Source organism: Bombyx mandarina, chromosome 07 (assembly GCF_030267445.1).
Source record: "Bombyx mandarina strain Sakado chromosome 07, ASM3026744v2".
Lineage (NCBI taxonomy): Eukaryota > Metazoa > Arthropoda > Insecta > Lepidoptera > Bombycidae > Bombyx > Bombyx mandarina.
The window spans coordinates 7,697,030-7,716,306 of NC_143214.1; the positions used below are offsets into that span (position 1 = coordinate 7,697,030).

Here is a 19,277-nt window from a genome sequence, read left to right on the forward strand (position 1 = left end):
TGTCCGGTGCATTCGTATATAGCGATGCGACGGTGCTCGAATCCCGCAAGCGGCTACCAATTGTTCTAATGAAATACGTCGAACAGCCAAAAATGGAGATTATTGGAAATCTTTAGCGGAGGCCTTTGTCGAGAGTCAAGCTGTTTCGAAAACTAAAGTCACCGGAAATCGAATCGAGTACTGAATTATAAGTTTTAAGATTTAACTTTAAGTTAAAATATATAGTTAAGTAGAACAGCAATAAAGGCTTAATTAATTATATTTATTTCTCATGTTTTTTTATTGCTTAAATGGTGGTGTTAAGTGGTTACTGGAGCCCATATACATCTACAACGTAAATGCGCCACACATCTTGCGATATAAGTTCTAAGGTCTCAGTATAGTTACAACGGCTGCCCCACCCTTCAAACCGGAACGCATTACTGCTTCACGGCAGAAATAGGCGAATTATATATTAGTATAGATTAATGCACATGCAATACATGGTCACTCATTCGTATTTTAAATTATATCATTTTACCTAGAATCGGGCACACATTTGAAGTGGTCCTTTGCCTGCTTCGACGGTGACCGTTGCTCCCAAAGCGAAGTCGATGTGGCCTGCACTTTGTAAGGACCGTCGAAAGCTGCGTGAACGTCAGACATGTTGTACACACAGACGGCGCTACCTATTATGCTGTTGCTGTGAAAAAGTAGAAAAACAGTTTTTAGAAAACTACAAGAGCCCGTTTATTTAATTGTCGAATGGACCCAAACAATATGAGTTTTCTAGAGAGACCTATTAAGGTTTAATTTCGATTACATATTCTCCGTCAGACGAATTAAGTCACTCTGATTTTTTTGGCTATTCCAGCCACGCCGGGACGGGTAGGTTAGCTCGCGGGCTCTTCCTGAGAGCGTTTGCTAGCAAGAGCAGGGCTTCGCAGAATCTACTATAAGAGTAGGGGACACAATTGGCTGTGTCTATGGGAGCGCTCTGGGGATACAACATATTTTGTAAAAGGTCAGCTTACATTCAACCGAAAACTTTAGAGATACTTTCGTCCTCATCTAACGCTTAAATTAAAAAAAGAGAGAGATAAACATTCGAAATGGGAATATACTCAACCAAATAGCCTTATGAATCTTCAAAAAAATCGAAATAATACGTATTTATTAGTTTTTAATACGCTTTTATTAGCTTCAGCCGTATGTATGTTTGTAACGGAATCTTTGAACATCATTTTGACCCCCTTCAAAACGTCGGATTAACTCGAAATTTGGTATATTTATTAAAGACCGATGACAATTCAATATTAAAACAAAAAAATTAAAAAAAATTAAATTCAACTAAAATATGAAAAATAAATATTTTTATTACAATAAAATCTTTTTTTACACTATTTTTTATTTTAATTTATTAAAATTTATTTTAATTTTTTTTTGGATTTTCTATAAAAGCGTATTTTGTTAGTTTTTTTTAAACTATTACATATTTATTTTTTTATCTTTTTTTATTTCTGTATCTCACCTAGGAGTAGTGAAAGTTGCCACAAGGATCTTTTCCTGGGCCAGGTATTCAACGCTCTGAACTTCATCGTAGTAGAAGGGCACTTCACCGGACACCGGACACTTCAGACGAGCCCTCAGAAACGTACTCCATTTGTCTTTCATCATCAGAAAGCCGCCGGCATCGTTCTTGCAGATGCGTGCAATACGGGAGTATATAATCTGAGAATTGAAAAAAAATCAATTATTATTATAGCAATCGCAATCAGATCAGTTTTCTCTTTAAGTCCGTTTATTTTGTTCTTTGTTTTTTTTAAGAAATTAGAATGAGACAACATCAACAAATTTAAGAATATATTTTAAGAGCAGTTGAAACTTTTTAGCAGCGTCTTAAACGATTGTGTTGTTTTTATTATAATATTATTTACAAACTACCCACATTAATAGATCTATATCCTCCTAACTATATAGATAGATCCTAACTAACTTCTACGAGAACATGAATGGTTTTGAAATTTAGTATAAAAAATCAACCATCATCTTATACCTTTAAACGAGCAATTCTTGTACATTAATATATACCTATATAATCTGAATCTCGGAAACGGCTCCAACGATTTTCATCAAATTTAGTATACAGGCGATTTCGGGGGCGATAAATCGATCTAGCTACGACTTATTTTCAGAAAATGTTGTTTTATTCGTGTTTTCAATAATCAACTCTTTCCGACATCTATTGGCGAATAATAATACTATTTTTCTTAATTGAGGGCAACTAACCGCTTTAAAGGCACAACAAGATGGCGTTATAAAAAAAAAACCGAGCAAAGCTATCATCATCTAGTATTACTTACACAGCCAGACAACTAAGATGTATATTACGAGTATTACGTATGAAATGTTTTATTATAAAATCAATTTTAGTCATTTTAAAAGATAAAATTAAAATAATGTTGTATAGATAAATAATAACCAAAACATCCATTGTTTCATTAAACGAGCGAAATGATAATTAAGAAACCATTAAGCTGCTTGACACGAAAATTTATCACTGAAAACATTTACTTGGCGGGAAAAAAGTTCTTTTTTTTATCTTGAATGCGTCAATAACTTATTTAGATCAGCTTATCATCATTCAGTTTGTATTATGTTTAAGCTGGGTCACGTTTAAAGCGTATTTAAATAGAGTTTCTCTTACCTTCCCACAATTCATATATTCAACGGCCACCTCCCTGTATACAAAGTACACGAAATTATCGTCTTCGAAGCTCCCGACGAACTGGGGTTCGTTTAGCCAGTTGTAATCATACTGCGTCGTGCGAAGTGTCACCGAATTCGTAGGAGAGGCGCCGCGACTCCTGGATATCACAAAAAATAATTTTATTTGCAACGAATAAATAAATTACATTTCTTAAATATTGTCGACTACCTGACCCGGCAGACTTTGTAGTGCCTCAATCGATAAATAAAAGACCTAAACTTTTGTATAAAATAAACAATGAATAATGAATGGACGGACTCCCCTATCCCCTCCTATTATTTAATGGTTACTAGAGCCCTTGAGACATGAGTCCCGAATCTCAATTTTTTATAGCACAACGACTGTACCGCCCTCTAAGCCGAAACGCATTACTGCTTCACGGCAAGCTGGTGGTACCTACCCGTGCAGACTCACAAGACGCTCTACCAACAGTGATAAAACTAGTTCATCTCAGCCTGTCCACTGTCCACTGCTGACAATACGCCTCTCCAATTGATGTCCATTTGTTACGATGGACCGACCAAATAAAGGCAGTTAGCTCTAAACAGTCCCGTCAACGAGTGCACAAGAAAAGCCGCGGTACGTGAGGAATGACGACATATTGCGAAACGCACCACCACCCGAAATTATGACCACGATCACTCTGCCAAAACTGCATACGACTGAGAAGTCGTTTAAGTCGTCGCGGCCTAAAGGATAAGACGCCCGTTGCATTCGTATCTAGCGATGCACCGATGTTCGAATCCCGCAGGCGGGTACCAATTTTTCTAGTGAAATACGTACTTAACAAAATGTTCACGATTGACTTCCACGGTGAAGGAATGACATCGTGTAATAAAAATCAAACCCTGCAAAATTATAATTACTGGTGGTAGGACCGCTTGTGAGTCCGCGCGGGTGAGTACCACCACCCTGCCTATTTCTGCCGTGAAGCAGTAATCCGTTTCGGTTTGAAGGGTGGGGCAGCCGTTGGAACTATACTGAGACCTTAGAACTATATCTCAAGGTGTGTGGCACATTTACGTTGTGGATGTCCATGGGCTCCAGTAACCACTTAACACCAGGGGATCTGTGAGCTCGTTCACCCACATAAGCAATAAAAAAAAATTAAAAAATGTTGAGTGCGGCCGATTCGTTGCCATCGAACGTGACCAAGCGATTTTCACTGGTTGGTCCATCTAGTAGGTGGTCGTCTAATACTGCGCTTGCCGTATAAAAACTAGGGATTTATTTACCTGCAAATAGCCGGATCGGAACTGCTGAAGTCAGTTGGTGTGCCGGCATAATATTCTCCGTTTGCAGCAAGTATTGCGGTCACATTTGAATGAGGATTATAAGGGCAATGGGCCACCCCTGACGTTTGCTCCGATATCGTATTCAAAGACTCAATCTAGAAATTATAAAAACAAAAAGTAAGATTTCCGAAATAATAATTCAAAGGAGTCCTATATTTGACAAAGATGTCTTACGATAAGTTGATAATCTTATCGTACCTTCATTTTTCTTATTATAATATATTATTTAATTTAATTATATAACGTCGCCTACGTGAGATACCAACATCCTGACTATTTCTGTAGCATTTTACACAATGACGACTTCGATCTTAATATAAGTTCGAACTAGATATTCAAGATAACTTGTACTATGATCATCGTCATCAACCCACATAATTGTGTAAATGTTTGACGTGAAATCTGCAAAAGTGGATGCCGCTCCAACCGCGTAATGCTGTTAGCTATGAGCTCTGAAAATCACTCAATGAATATTCGGATCAAGAAAGATAAAATTTACCTCACGCCAACTGCAGCTAGGGCTGAACGCATTTGTCCCACACGCAAACAACTTGTGTCCGTACGACAGCAGAACTTTAATGTAATTGTGGCAATCATCTTCCGTTTGACCCTTCATTTGACAGAGCCTCGTCTTCTCGACAGGAGCTGGCCAATCAGCACGCTCCAGTTCACGTAAACCTCGTAACGATAATCGATAGAGGGCATCCCTGTTAACAAAAGAGCCGATTGTAAAGCCACAAAAACGATTATCGATAATTTAAAAACGACGCTTAATCGTTTTAAAACAGCTCTCAAAACGAGAACGTCCTTAATTTGTCAGCACCTACTTTTCAACCATAAACCTTACTACCACAGATTATAATTAAGGCTATTAAATGTCCGGATCTGAAAATGAAGACGGTATTTATTATTTTAGTGTGCCGAATGTAAATTTATTAGCATCCCGTTTTTAATCTAGAGTTACTTTGATCTGACGTTGATAAATACCAGAAATATTGATTTCTGATGCCGTTTAAAAATTATCCGTAAGACGCTGGCTAACAAACTCGAAGAGACTGATCGAGTAAATGAGTCGATCGACTCAGAAGATCAGTTAGTAGTCATTGCTTGTGGAAGATCGACGTTGGAATATTATCATTTTTTTAAGGGATTTTATAACCTGGTAACTAAGACCTTTAAGTTATGTCTTATTTTAATTTATATTCTTAATTTTATGAAAAAATTATAAAAATAATATGGAGTGAAATGAAATGAAGATGATTAATTTGAGACATTAATCAACTGGGATGAAATTAAATGAAATGATATGGAACGAAATATAATCTCAGTAAAATGGTGGTCATTTACTGAGATTTTTTCAGTGGACTTTTTGGAGGATCCCGAGAAGTTACGTCCAGCAGCATTGTTTCATTTTCCCACATCAGTGGACTTTCACAGATATTAAACAGCTAATAAAACACCGTTATTACACATTTAAACCTGAAGAAACCCTAAATAGACAAAATAAAGCAAATCACACAACTTCACTCCTCGCGTTCCCGCCCAAAAGTCCATTGGAATATCATGCGAGTCAATGTGCCCAGCCTTGTCACTGTCGTTAATACGAGTATAATATTGCGAACGATTAAAAGACAGGATTTTTTTTTTGATTAAAATTAATAATCATCATAAATCATCACTGATGGTTTCATTGTTTCGCAAACAGACGCAGCGAATTTGGCGTTGCATTCATATAAAATATAATAAGATAATGGCTATAGCAAAAAAAAATTGTTTTTAATAATTTTGTTAGTCCTGTGCTTAGTGATTCCGATTACTGCACTACGGAGTCATGATTCAAGTCTCGCTGTCTGTATCTCTGTTTAAGTTTTAATATTCAATAATCTCTTTGACAATCTGCTTCTGAGACTAAGCGAATAAATAACAGAGTTATGACGATTTTAAGGTGCTAATGATGTTCATTGATTATACCGCACTCATACATGAAGAAAAATCATTTTTATTATTATTGTATGTATATGTTTACATTATTTATGTGTGTATGTTTATATGTAGTCTGATATATTATGTATGAGTGTTTTTTTTTTGTTATTGTTTAGATTGTAAATTGTAAATTGATTAGATTGTATTCTTATACCCACTCATTTAAAGCTTTCCTTCGTTAAGAACGGTTAGCTGGTAGAAAACTCAATTGTTTAGTTAAGCTCGCCATTTTTATATCTTATCGCAATTACTGTAATATTAACTGTGTGTACAATAAAGAATAAAGAATTTTTAATATTACTACGTCATGTAGGAAATGATGATGTTTTGATATTTCAAATAATATTTTAGCTTGTCTCAGGTTAGAGAAGCAATAATACTTTTTTGTGTGTTTCAACAATGTTAAATACCTATTTCAAGTCATTTACGTAAAAAAAAAACACTAAAATTTTTATAACAAAAATAAATACACACCTAATCACTGTGTGGATAAAAACAAAACAAGTTCAATGTCACAAGTCTACTAGGAACCTCGTCCTATTTCCTAGATGCATCTATTTGAAAACGCGTGATTTGACTAACTCGTTACAATACGCAATATCCCACGACATGTCGTGCCGTGAATGCATAAGATATTATGTTTTTCAACATTCGTATAATCCGAGAATAATTGGAGTTTGATTGAATTACGTGTTCGAGAAACATTCCTTATACGTTAAGACCGGCGTTACCTCAGTTACTGGTAATACAACTCCTTAATCCGGTCGGCTCCTAATTTACACCTGATTTTATTGACGATAGGAAGTATATTGTAAAATCGCTATCATCCAAACTATGTATGGGGAGAAGCATTTGTATGTTCCAGATTAAAGGTTTTTTTTACTTATAATATATATACATGGTGGTGCGTGCTTACCGGAGCCCATAGATATCATAACGAAAACGAACCTTTAAGTTTGAAACGTATGGCTAGATTATAGATTATTACTGGTGGTAGGAACACTTGTGAGTCCGCACGTGTAGGCACCACCACCCTGTCTATTTCTGCCGTGAAGCAGTAATGCATTTCGGTTTGAAGGGTCATCCGTTATAACCATACTGAGACCTTAGAACTTATATCTCAAGGTGGGTGGCGCTTTTACGTTGTAGATGTCTATGGGTTCTAGTAACCACTTAACACCAGGGGGGCTGTGAGCTTGTCCACCCATCTAAGCAATAAAAAAAAGGTACATTATTCGAATTATTATTTTTTGCCCGCCTTTTGCTAGTAACCTCGAGAAGTTATGCTAGTAGCTTCACCAGACAAGTAGGCGAGCCCGTGAGGTTGAGCCTGGAGAATTTGCTTACACTAGCCCTAGCAAGAGCAGTGCTTCCCTGAATCTACCACCTAATTTGAATCGCGACTCACTAAGAAAATCCAGCGAGAAACTCAGTGGGCTATATCTGTAAGGCTTCCAATAAGTCTTGCCATTAATAATTAAACATACTTATTAATTTTGCGACTTCGTTTTTTTTTTTCTTAGATGGTTGGACGACCTCACGGCCCACCTGATGTTAAGTGGTTACTGGAGCCCATAGACATCTACAACGTAAATGCGCCACCCACCTTGAGATATAAGTTCTAAGATCTCAGTATAGTTACAACGGCTGCCCCACCCTTCAATCCGAAACGCATTACTGCTTCACGGCAGAAATAGGCAGGGCTGTGGTACCTACCCGCGCGGATTCACAAGAGGTCCTACCACCAGTAAAAGTCGTACATACCTGAACACGTATTAATTACTTATTTCCTTTAAAACATTAAACCAGCTTGCGGGATATACTTTGTGCTACTTATTTACACAAAATGATTTTTAGGGTCAATCACTTAACAGACAAAGAACCCTATTCAAACTGCCAGAATAATGGCCCTTGAATAAAAACATCGAATCACTCGAGATACGTTATATGATAAAGCTATAAACATCATTCGTGATCAGAAATTCAAGCGTCGGATATCAAAACTATTGCCGTAACCGATACAAATTTAATACGTTGCAACAGATAGGAAATATCGGATTGATTTATTGATCGATCCAGTTGCACTGTTCCACGGAAATGTATCGTTCGATATCAATAGACCTCCTTCAATCAGTCGGTGTGTATTGACTAGGTTAGTGTAATGTTCCTCGTTACGCTTATAACATCGTGTAATAAAAACCAAACCCGCAAAAATTATATTTTGCGTAATTACTGGTGGTAGGACCTCTTGTGAATCCGCGCGGGTAGGTACCACAGCCCTGCCTATTTCTGCCGTGAGGCAATAATGCGTTTTGGTTCGAAGGGTGGGGCAGCCATTGTAACTATACTGAGATCTTAGAACTTATATCTCAAGGTTTTGTCGAAGTCGTCGTGGCCTAACGGATAAGACGTCCGGTGCATTCGTATTGAGCGATGCACCGGTGTTCGAATCCCGCAGGCGGGTACCAATTTTTCTTATGAAATACATACTCAACAAATGTTCACAATTAATTTCCACGGTGAAGGAATAACGTCATGTAATAAAAATGAAACCCGCAAAATTATAATTTGCGTAATTACTGGTGGTAGGACCTCTTGTGAGTCCGCACGGGTAGGTATCACCACCCCGCCTATTTCCGCCGTGAAGCAGTAATGCGTTTCGGCTTGAAGGGTGGGGCAGTCGTTGTAACTATACTGAGATCTTAGAACTTATATCTCAAGGTGGGTGGCGCATTTACATTGTAGATGTCCATGGGCTCCAGTAACCACTTAACACCAGGTGGGCTGTGAGCTCGTCAACCCATCTTAGCAAAAAAAAAGGAGAAGGTTCTCAATTCGACTGTATGTTTTTTTTATTTGTTAAGTAGTTACCTCATAACTTTTGACTGGGTGAATCAATTTTGATGATTCTTTTTTTATTAGAAAGCTGACGCTTTCCGTGTGATTCCATTTCATTTTAATCCAGTTCTGATAATGGTATCCATGAGAAAACAATATAAGTTTTAAATTTGCATTAAATACGTGCGCGACAAATAGATGAATTGCTCAATAACTCAATATCACGCCAACCGATTTCGATGATTATTGTTTTTAGTGTATATTAATTTGTTTATGTAATTGCACACTATTTATTCTACTGTACTATGTCATTTGTACACTATTATAAAAAGCTCCTTGCTATATGAACAACACATTAATAGTTACTATTAAACGAACGCAAACATAACAATTTGGTTTGTTTTTCACCTAGAAATGCAAGTCGAAACTTCAGCAAACGTAATCAGAGGCTCTAAACATTTTTACCGTAAGCTCCAGAAACATGAAGCATTTGAAGCGCCCGTCTAAAGGTGTAAAATAACACGCCCACACTTTCTGACTCGAATGTCTATAGATAAAGAGTTTCTGTGATGTAACAAAGTCGAGAATCACTTGTTCAAATATAATTTCTAATAGTTTGACCAAAGGTTGGCCGCGTAAGGCCATGTTCATAGCATAATCGTTGCTTTGTAAAATTTAAAGGTGTTTTTCTCACGCAAATTCTTGTTACTGTTATATCCAGCGATGAGCACATTGCTTAATTCGCACGTGTAGGCTTGGGACTTTGTAAATAGTGAGCAGAAATTTGTGTGTCGAGTGAAATTTTTTTACATTGCGTAAGTACTTAATTAATCCCACTAGTGATAACGAATATTAAAAAAATGCCGAAATGATTTTATGAAACGATATAATATCTTCCTTGTGGGCTAGTAAACCCTTGGTGGCTTCGATATCATTTAGATGATATTTAAATTTTTGATCGGAAATAGTATCTTTGTGAAAAATCTATTTTTAGTATTCGAGGCCTGTGTGTCAATTTGGTTTAAGCGACATTTTTTAACATTACAGGAGAGCCATTTAAAATTTATAATTTTGAATAAAAAACGTAACAAAAAACTTCTTCATCTATTAGATAATTGAAGTTAATTGAAGTTCAATTAAAAACGTCGAATTGTTGATACTAATACCAAATAAAACGGAACTTTAATTACAAAGATAAATGTCGCGTATTAAGCTAAACGTCGCTTAAACCATATAGCCTTTTACCCCTCGATATTATTAATTAATTACTATACACTCAATGCATAACGCCATTCATTCGTTTTAAAGTATTTAGTACTAGCGACCCGCCCTCGCTTCGCTTCGGAAACATTAAATTTTATTATTGAAGCTGAGTCCCGCGATGAAACCCGCGGTTATTGTCGTACCGCGGGTGTCGCCGCGAGGCGAAACTAGTCTAAAAAAAGTAGCCTAAGTTATTCCTTATATCATCAGCTACCTATCAGTGAAAGTCCCGTCAAAATCGGTCCAGTCGATCCAGAGATTAGCCGGAACAATCAGACAGACAGACAAAAATTGTAAAAAATGTTATTTTTGTGTATGTGTCGTATATATATTCATATGCATGTAGTAAAAAGCAGCTATTTCAATATTATAAACAGACACACCAATTTTATTTATATGTATATAGATTACTTAATGTCTAAATGAGTTTCATTGTATACCTCATCCCCCTTGAGGAAAAATACCTACAAATACACTCAAATAGAATTTTCCTTTACACAAACTTGTTGATTCAGACGATGTGAAGTCTTTCTTGTGAAGTCTGTCTTTTTGAACTGAGCCGCTTGCGGTTGTCACATGCGATCTAAATACATAAACTTCTAGCGCACCGGTTTTATAATGTGCGATGAATATTTCAAACAAACGCCATTTAATGAGGTAAGTTTTTGGAGTTAATTTATGAGAACATAATTCTGTGCTTCCAAAAAAAGACCGTCATTACATATACGGCACATGTTTTAGGCTTTTAAATGATTAGTGATGGGATTAAAAATGAATTTACTGAGAAACCTTGATCGATAAAACGTAATATACTAATGTTCGTCCGCTAATCGAGTTTCGAACATAATTGCTGACGCTTTAAGAATCAAATTTGTTCAAATAAAAAAGAAATAAAAAATCAATGGACTAAAACTTGTGTGTGACAATGACACAACAAAAATAGATTATAAGAAAAATATTGAACTCCTTTTAGTCCATTGAAAAGTTACATTTAGAGTAACGCTTTTCAGAAGACGCAATTTAATTTTTTTGATGTGCATGAGGGGTTAATAATAGCTTAAGTTCAAGTTTGTGGAGTTGCCACCCTAGTCCCTCGGCCGCCATCTTGAAAAAAGGGACTTCAAGGGGTTTTTGCGGTGTATCTCGTAAACTAGCAAAAACGAACCATATGGCTTAGTTTATATAGTCATTGTTGTTTAATTTATTTATTTTTATTGCTTCGTTGGGTTGGCTCACGGCCCACCTAGTATTAAGTGGTTACCGAAGACATAAAGATCTACAACTTAAATGTGCCACCCGCCTTGAGACATGAATTCTTAGTCACAATTTTACAGTACAACGACTGCCCCGCCCTTCAAACCGAAACGCATTACTGCTTCACGCCAGAAATAGGCAGGGCGGTGGTACCCACCCGCGCGGACTCACAAGAGGTCCTACCACCAGTTACGCAAATTGTAATTTTGCGGGTTTCATTTTTATCGCACGATGTTATTCCTTCTCCGTGGATTATCTTAGTAGATATATCCAGCGTTACCCGGCTTATGTTAAATCCAGGCTATAAGCTGTTATATCTTCGCGCGAGCTTAAATCCAAATCGGTTAAGTCTATTTCGCATGATACAATAACCGACATACAAACAATCAAATTTATATTACGATTTAGTGTGTATATAGATTCTTGGAAGCCTTAACTTGAGTATGAATTTAAATATGAGTAATTTACCAATCTCTCTGAGGTTATCATTATGTATACTTTATATTTGTGCTATTAACCTTTCGAATATAGTTTTTGTTACAACTATCAAACTAAACTAAAACATATTTGGTAGTCATCCATGATACACTTTGATCTTTATGTTTGTTTAGATCAAACATTCTCTTCGTAGAAATATTCAGAATATGAAATAGCAATAATAAAGAACAAAGGAGTTTTATCGTTTATAGTTTTTTAGTACAGCGAATTTAATTAGGCCCGTTAAATTATCATTTGATATAATCATCGCGTTCTACATTTTAATATGTACTATTTATCTATTAAATTATCTTGTTGTGTTTTTGTAGGATTTTTTTTGATGTGAAACATCTATAGCCGCACGTAAAACCGATTTCTGGCGTGGCGACGCACGCCGCGACGACACGTCGCCACGCTGTATGATGGTATATATACAGTGTATATGCAGTAGTGTGTACGGTGTGGCGACGCGTCGCCATGCGGAACCGACTGTGCGATTCCCTCCCACTCGATCCGGCATTAAGCCATCTCTCTCGCTGCACTGAGCTCGGATACCTATAGTGTATACTCCGTAGTGTATACAGTGTTGCTTACTACAGTACACATAACCTGTGTTTTACTTGAAAACAAATATTTTTTTTGTAATATTTTATTTTATCATTATGACATAATATTTAGTTCCTATCACAATCTGTTCTTTTCTGCATATTACTTTTAAAAAATAATATTGATGTTTCACATCTGCCAGGCGTCCCGTGACGGCTCACATTTTTTTTGTTTTTGTTGCCTTTGTTGGCAGGCGAGCATACGGCCCACCTGATGGTAAGTGGTCACCGTCGCTCATGGACGTCAGCAATGCCAGGGGCAGAGCCAAGCCGCTGCCTTCCATTAAGTACTCTCCACAAGCCTAGTTTGAAGAAGGACATGTCATAGCGCTCGGAAAACACCGTGGAGGGGAGCTCATTCCAAAGCCGGATGGTACGTGGCAAAAAAGATCTTTGGAAACGCACTGTCGATGAACGCAGCGGTTCCAGATAATATGGATGAACTCTGCTCCGATGGCGGGAGGTGCGAGGATTTTTTTTATTTCTTTCCAATTTTTATCTTGGTACGAAAGTAATATGAGAAGGGAGCATCCTAAAACACTTGGATGCAATTTAAGAAAGTGCAGAGCAATTGCATAATAATGTCTTATTGGAACCCTGTAACCTAAAACGAACCGTAAGCTTGATCTACTCAAATAGACAAATCCTTAAAAACTTAAACTAGTTCAAAAAACACAAATAGCGCTTTACGATCAAAACAATAATGGACATAATTTAACAAAACAGGCGCCCCGAAATCCTTGTTGCCGCTATATATAATTTCCCCAGACACCGGGCTTTTAGAATGAAGGCGTTGCGCCCCATTAAAACCACATTCATGGACAATTAAGTCCGACATTCCGTTAACAACCTGTTCTTTGCATTGATAAAGACTTATCTTATATCATAAGTTGGTGTCAGGTGAATGACTCAGGCTGTTTGTACGAGTTATTAGGACGGGGCAGTGTACACATCGTTATCTTAGTAACGTAGTTCTGTGGTATCATTAATATTTTTTACGACTCAAGATTAATGATGTTCATATTTAATTTTAACAGACGAGTTGACTCGCGTGGTTCTCTTCCTCAATTTTTTTTTTTTTAATTTTCAAGGCCCAAACCGATAGACTTCTTCTTTTTCTCCACCTTTTCCCACTAGGTGGGGTCGGCACAGCTAATTTTTCTCTTCTATTCTCTTCTATCAGCCGTCATCTCAACACTCACTCCTCTCTCTCTCTCTCATATCGTCATTCACACCATCCATGCCTTCTTCGGTCGACCTCTTCCCCCTCTACCTTGCACTACCATTTCCGTACATCTCCTAGTCACATGCATCTTCTCTCTACGCATCACATCTCCATACCACGCTAAACCGATAAGACTTCTCGGCGCTTGAAATTAAATCATAATTTAATCAGAATTGGTTTGTAATTCTACACATTGATGTACATAAATTTGTAATTAATTTGAAAATGTTGCAGCAGATATCGTGAGCAATCGATGTAAGATTATAATATGTGGCTTTTTATTTATTTTTTTAATGGCATAGACGCGTGAACTATCTCACGGTCAACCTGATGTTAATTGATCTCCGGAATACTACCCTTCGCCTTGAGACATGATATCTATGTCTCAAATGTTTAGTATATAGGCTGTCTCATCCTTTAAACTGCAACGGATTACTGCTTTACGGCCAAAAAATGCTGGGTGATGATACCTACACGTGCTCACAAGACACCTCACGGAACTACGCAAAATGTAATTTTTGCGGGTGTGATTTTCTGCTTGACGTCAAAAATAGGCAAAATAATAGTACCTAATACCTATCGTGCATAGCTACATTCAAACATAATCGAAACGATAGTCAAATCGTTTTTCCGACGGTAGCAGTTGGTAAAATTTAGCATCAGTGAAAGTCTTGTCAAAATCGGTTCAGCCGTTCCAAAGATTAGCCGGAACAAACAGACAGACAGACAGACAAAAATTGTAAAAAATATTATTTTGGTGTATGTACCGCATATACCTTATATTCATATGCATGTAGTAAAGAGCGGTTATTTCAATATTACAAACAGACACTCCAATTTTGTTTATATGGATAGATACACCGTACCTACTCTATGGGTTATAGAGGCACTGAGAGGGCAATGAAACGCTTCGGCTTCGTGAGTATTCGTCCCACTACAAATGAAGCTTTGGCCTTATATATCTCTTATTTGTATAAACCCTAGTCCACATAAACCATTCGAAACCCGGTACGCTGTACGACGTGAAAGCCAAAACCTAACATAAAATGAGTTTCCATCAAAATTCTCTATTACATATACACTAAGCTTAGTAAAATTCCATTAATGTCACCGGACACTCACCTTGCGCCCACGATCAGCTGGTCCCTTGCAACATCGAAAAGCAGTTGCGAAAATGATTTAGTGTTGTTATCTTCGAATATATCGGAATCGAACGCCAGCAAATCTGTAATATGAAATGAATTAAAAAAATCGATTATATATAAAACAAAAACACAGCCTCAGGTCTATTTAGATTTATTAACGATTACGCATTCGAATAATTCTAATTAAATTAATCAGTGCTGTAGGCAAAACTGGGTAAATTTATGTCTTTAAATAAGGTAGAAACAAAACTTTATATATGTGATAATTTTATCAAAACAGATCATAGGGGTATTTTATTTATTTATTGCTTAGATAGGTGGATGAGCTCAGGGCCCACTTGGTGTCAAGTGAATACCGAAGTCCATAGACATCAATAACCTAAGTACCGCTACCCGCCATGAGACATCAGACATCAGTTCTAGATCTCAGTTTTACAGACGGCTGCCGCACCCTTCACGCTTTTTTTTTATTAATAGCTTAGATGGATGGACGATCTCACAGCCCACCTGGTGTTAAGTGGTTACTGGAGCCCATATACATCTACAACGTAAATGCGCCACCCACCTCGAGATATAAGTTCTAAGATCTCAGTATAGTTTTGTAACTACCGCTACCCCACCCTTCGAACCGAAACGCATTACTGCTTCACGGCGGAAATAGGCGGGGTGGTGGTACCTACCCGTGCGGACTTCCAAGAGGTCCTACCACCAGTGATTACGCAAATTATAATTTTGCAGGTTTGATTTTTATTACACGATGTTATTCCTTCACCGTGGAAGTCAACCGTATTACTGCTTCACGGTAGAAATAGGCATGGCAATGGTCCCTGCATGTGCGGCCTCACTAGAAACCTTACTACAAATAGTTAGGCAATTTTCAATTTTTGCGGTTATGATTTTTTGGTTGGGATTTTTTATTACACAATGGTGTATTCCGTCACCATGGGACTCAATCGTGAACATTTGTTAAGTACGTGTTTCATTTAAAAAATTGGATTCTGCCTGCGGGATTCGAACACCGGCACTGTCGCATCGCTCGATACGAATGCACCGGGTTTCTTATCCTTTAGGCCACGACGACTTCAAGCCACTTTACGGTTAAATATTATTTTATTTAGGTATTTTCGATTTATTATTTCCGACACTTAGTTTAATTTACAACTTAGATGGACACATTTGATTTTTTTTACTAATCACCGCAAAATTTTATACATATAAAAATTATTACTTAAGAATTACGTTCGGTAACAGTAAGTATCTTGTTGTCTGGCGGTTCGTTTAACTTGGGCTTTTTGGGATCCCATGTATTAGATAATCTTTGACTCACAAAAACCGAAGAAAATATTAGATATAGTAACCGGCAAACTTCTTGAGCAAATGACCTTGACTGCGCAGAACCGAATTTTAGATCACTTTGGTGGTGAGGGTGAGGCGCGACGGCAGGGGAAATCGTATCGAGCGCGTTATTGGTAGATCAGTCGAACCTTGCGTCCCGCACCGCGCCCTCGTTCCGCTTGCTCCCAAAAGTACGCTTGCGTACAGTGAAAAGTCTATCGTTATTAATCGTTAAGTTATTTGTTATAATTGCTTGTTGACTTTGTTGCCATTGCTATTTGTTGAGTGTTTGTTGATTTTTTATAAAAAATACACTATGCCGCGACAAACTGGTGTAGTATTCAAAAGAAAGGGTAGAAAAATTGTGTACGACGTATATTGCTTCATTATAAAACAGGGGAAGAATGATATGGAAAAAGTAAAACAGACTTCGGAAGCAACAAAAACATCCGTGAGTACTGTTAGGTGCATTATTAACGAAGCTAAAGGCTCTGGCTTACTCGCCGTGTTTCGGACTCCGGGTAAGAAAAGATAAGGGAAGAAGAAAGTTACCGGAATGGATAGTTTCGTTCAATCTGTAATAAAAAGATGTAATCATAATAACTACATAACAAGCAGCGAAACTGGTGGTAGGACCTCTTGTGAGTCCGCACGGGTAGGTACCACCACCCCGCCTATTTCCGCCGTGAAGCAGTAATGCGTTTCGGTTCGAAGGGTGGGGTAGCCGTTGTAACTATACTGAGACCTTAGAAGTTATATCTCGAGGTGGGTGGCGCATTTACGTTGTAGATGTCTATGGGCTCCAGTAACCACTTAACACCAGGTGGGCTGTGAGCTCGTCCATCCATCTAAGCAATAAAAAAAAAAAAAAAAAAAAAAAACTCCGTACCGTAGAAAGGCTTCGAAAAATTTAAAGAAGATATAAATTTTAATGGCTCGGTATGAAGTTTACGACGAATTAAGAAAGAGCTAGGCTTCAGCTGGAAAAAAACAGAAAATAATCGGAAGCTGGTAATTGAAAAAAATTACATGCGATTACTACGAATCGAATATCTTCAAAAAATAATTAATTATAGACAAAAAAGTAGACCGAACCGACCGAGTTGTAAACTACACCGATGATCCCTATGTCGACTCATCACGATGATAGCAACTCGGGTGATAAAAACAGTGATGATGATGGTCAAGATTATGATAACGAAAAAAATAATTACAAATACCCGCTTCGCTTCAACTGAACCAAGACCTGGCAACAGCTCTAGTTTTGATTTAATAGAAGGAATATATATTTTACCCCAAGATTAAATTATTACAATTATTAACCTATATTTTTTATTGATGTTCTCATAAATATATAAATAAATACATGTTGATTTTAATAATTTAATTGCATTATGACGCAGAGTAAATAATGTTTTTGCACGTGAGTGTACCATGCGCAAACTTACCCCCACTACGTCAACAAATGCTCACGAAGTTTGCCGGCTATTATACTTCCTATCATTTTAAAAATTGGAAGATTTTTGGGTACGGGCAACGCTAATTTAAAATTTTCAGACTGTGCTATTTCGTGATGCGTCCCAATACGTCCGTCGGAAATCGGAATAGTCATGTATGTAAGACATAAGAGAAAAAAACGCGAAAATTTTTGTAAATGCAAGCGCTCAGTGTCTCTGTACGAAACACGCTCTCTTTACCTACATGTATGTGTGTCTATAGAACCAGTTTCACGTGGATCGCAAGCAAACAGACAAGCCTACCCATTATTTCATTTTCTATGGATCGACCCGGACTGTGTAACTATTCCAAGGGTCATGAACCTGCGTGGGCGGCCGTGGCTAACAACTGTATGCACAATACCACAAGATCTACTTTCGCTTGCACCTTGGAACAATTCATTAAAACCATGTATTGTTATTGCGAATTGTCGTTAGTAAGCCATTGGTGATATTGCGTCATCACCTTCAAAAGATCACAGTACTGTTCATATCCATCATTGATACTTCTTTCTACAAACTCCACAATAGATTCATCTTTATACGTAGAGTGTTCCGATGTAAAAGAAATTTCATCACCATTCCTCAATGCAATGTATCTTAGAACACAGTAAAATAACGCTATAACTTCCATTAAAGAAAATATAACTATCCAGAATAATAATTTTGATTATTATTCCTACACCTCTATCTTAATATAATATTACAATAATTATGATTATTTATCTGTACATTACTTTGTTAATAATAATATTACGTGTTTAGTTATTTGAGCGGCAATATATGATCTATCACTAACAGACAATACATGTAAAGCAATAAAATTAATAAAATCTGGCATTGACCTAAATGTTGTAAATAAATTGGTACTGCAATGCGAGCGTCCATAACATCTCTGCCTTATATTAGAATGATCTCCAATTAATAGTATGGATCAATCTAGCAGAATTAACTAGTAGGCATTGACTGTTTTAAGCAGAGATTTCTTTATCTTTAACAATGCACAATTCTTATGAAAATACATAAAAATGAACAAAATATGATATTTTTATTTTATGGTATTTGAAAATCAATATTTGAATGAAAATGTTTATAATAATTCAAATCATAGATCCAAAAACGGATAAACTAAAAGAAACACCAAAAGGAAGAAACAAAAAAAGTGCGCGTATGGCGCGTTGCAAGAGGGTATGTACCTCTTGCAACGCGTCCAATGGAGATAAAACCCAAAGAGTGTTGACGTCAGATGTGTGGCCGGTCGTAAAGCCCATGCCAAATCCCTATACAGCATGATAAGAGAACATACTACACCGACCCCACACGCTATGGTTAAAAGACAAGAATCAGCCTAAGAATCCCAAGCTAACTAAGTTCGTAAATAAAATTTAATACTAATTGAAAAGAAGACATTATCGTAATACCAGGAAACCGTAATTAGAATTAGGTTATATAAACTACATTACATAGATGATTGTTAATTAAACTTCGAGATGCAAATTCCCATCTGTTTACCACGATATAATATTTACTGTAGCAATGACCATGTTTAAACAATTAAGAGCTGCCATTAAGATTTCTATTAGACAACAAGCAGGCTAGGTACTCGTTTTTA

At 37.0% G+C, this 19,277-nt stretch overlaps 1 protein-coding gene across 1 annotated transcript in view; it reads right to left on the reverse strand.

Moving 5' to 3' along the window:
- Window positions 1-19,277, reverse strand: part of Sema5c (Semaphorin 5c) — a 57,373-nt gene that overhangs the window by 13,014 nt on the left and 25,082 nt on the right. Inside the window, exons 3-8 of the mRNA XM_028183128.2 lie at window positions 14,812-14,914; window positions 4,544-4,751; window positions 3,985-4,139; window positions 2,687-2,846; window positions 1,511-1,710; window positions 521-682 (exon numbers count right to left, since the gene is read on the reverse strand). Coding sequence (XP_028038929.2) covers window positions 521-682; window positions 1,511-1,710; window positions 2,687-2,846; window positions 3,985-4,139; window positions 4,544-4,751; window positions 14,812-14,914 — 988 coding nt within the window. The remainder of the gene's footprint in view (window positions 1-520; window positions 683-1,510; window positions 1,711-2,686; window positions 2,847-3,984; window positions 4,140-4,543; window positions 4,752-14,811; window positions 14,915-19,277) is intronic.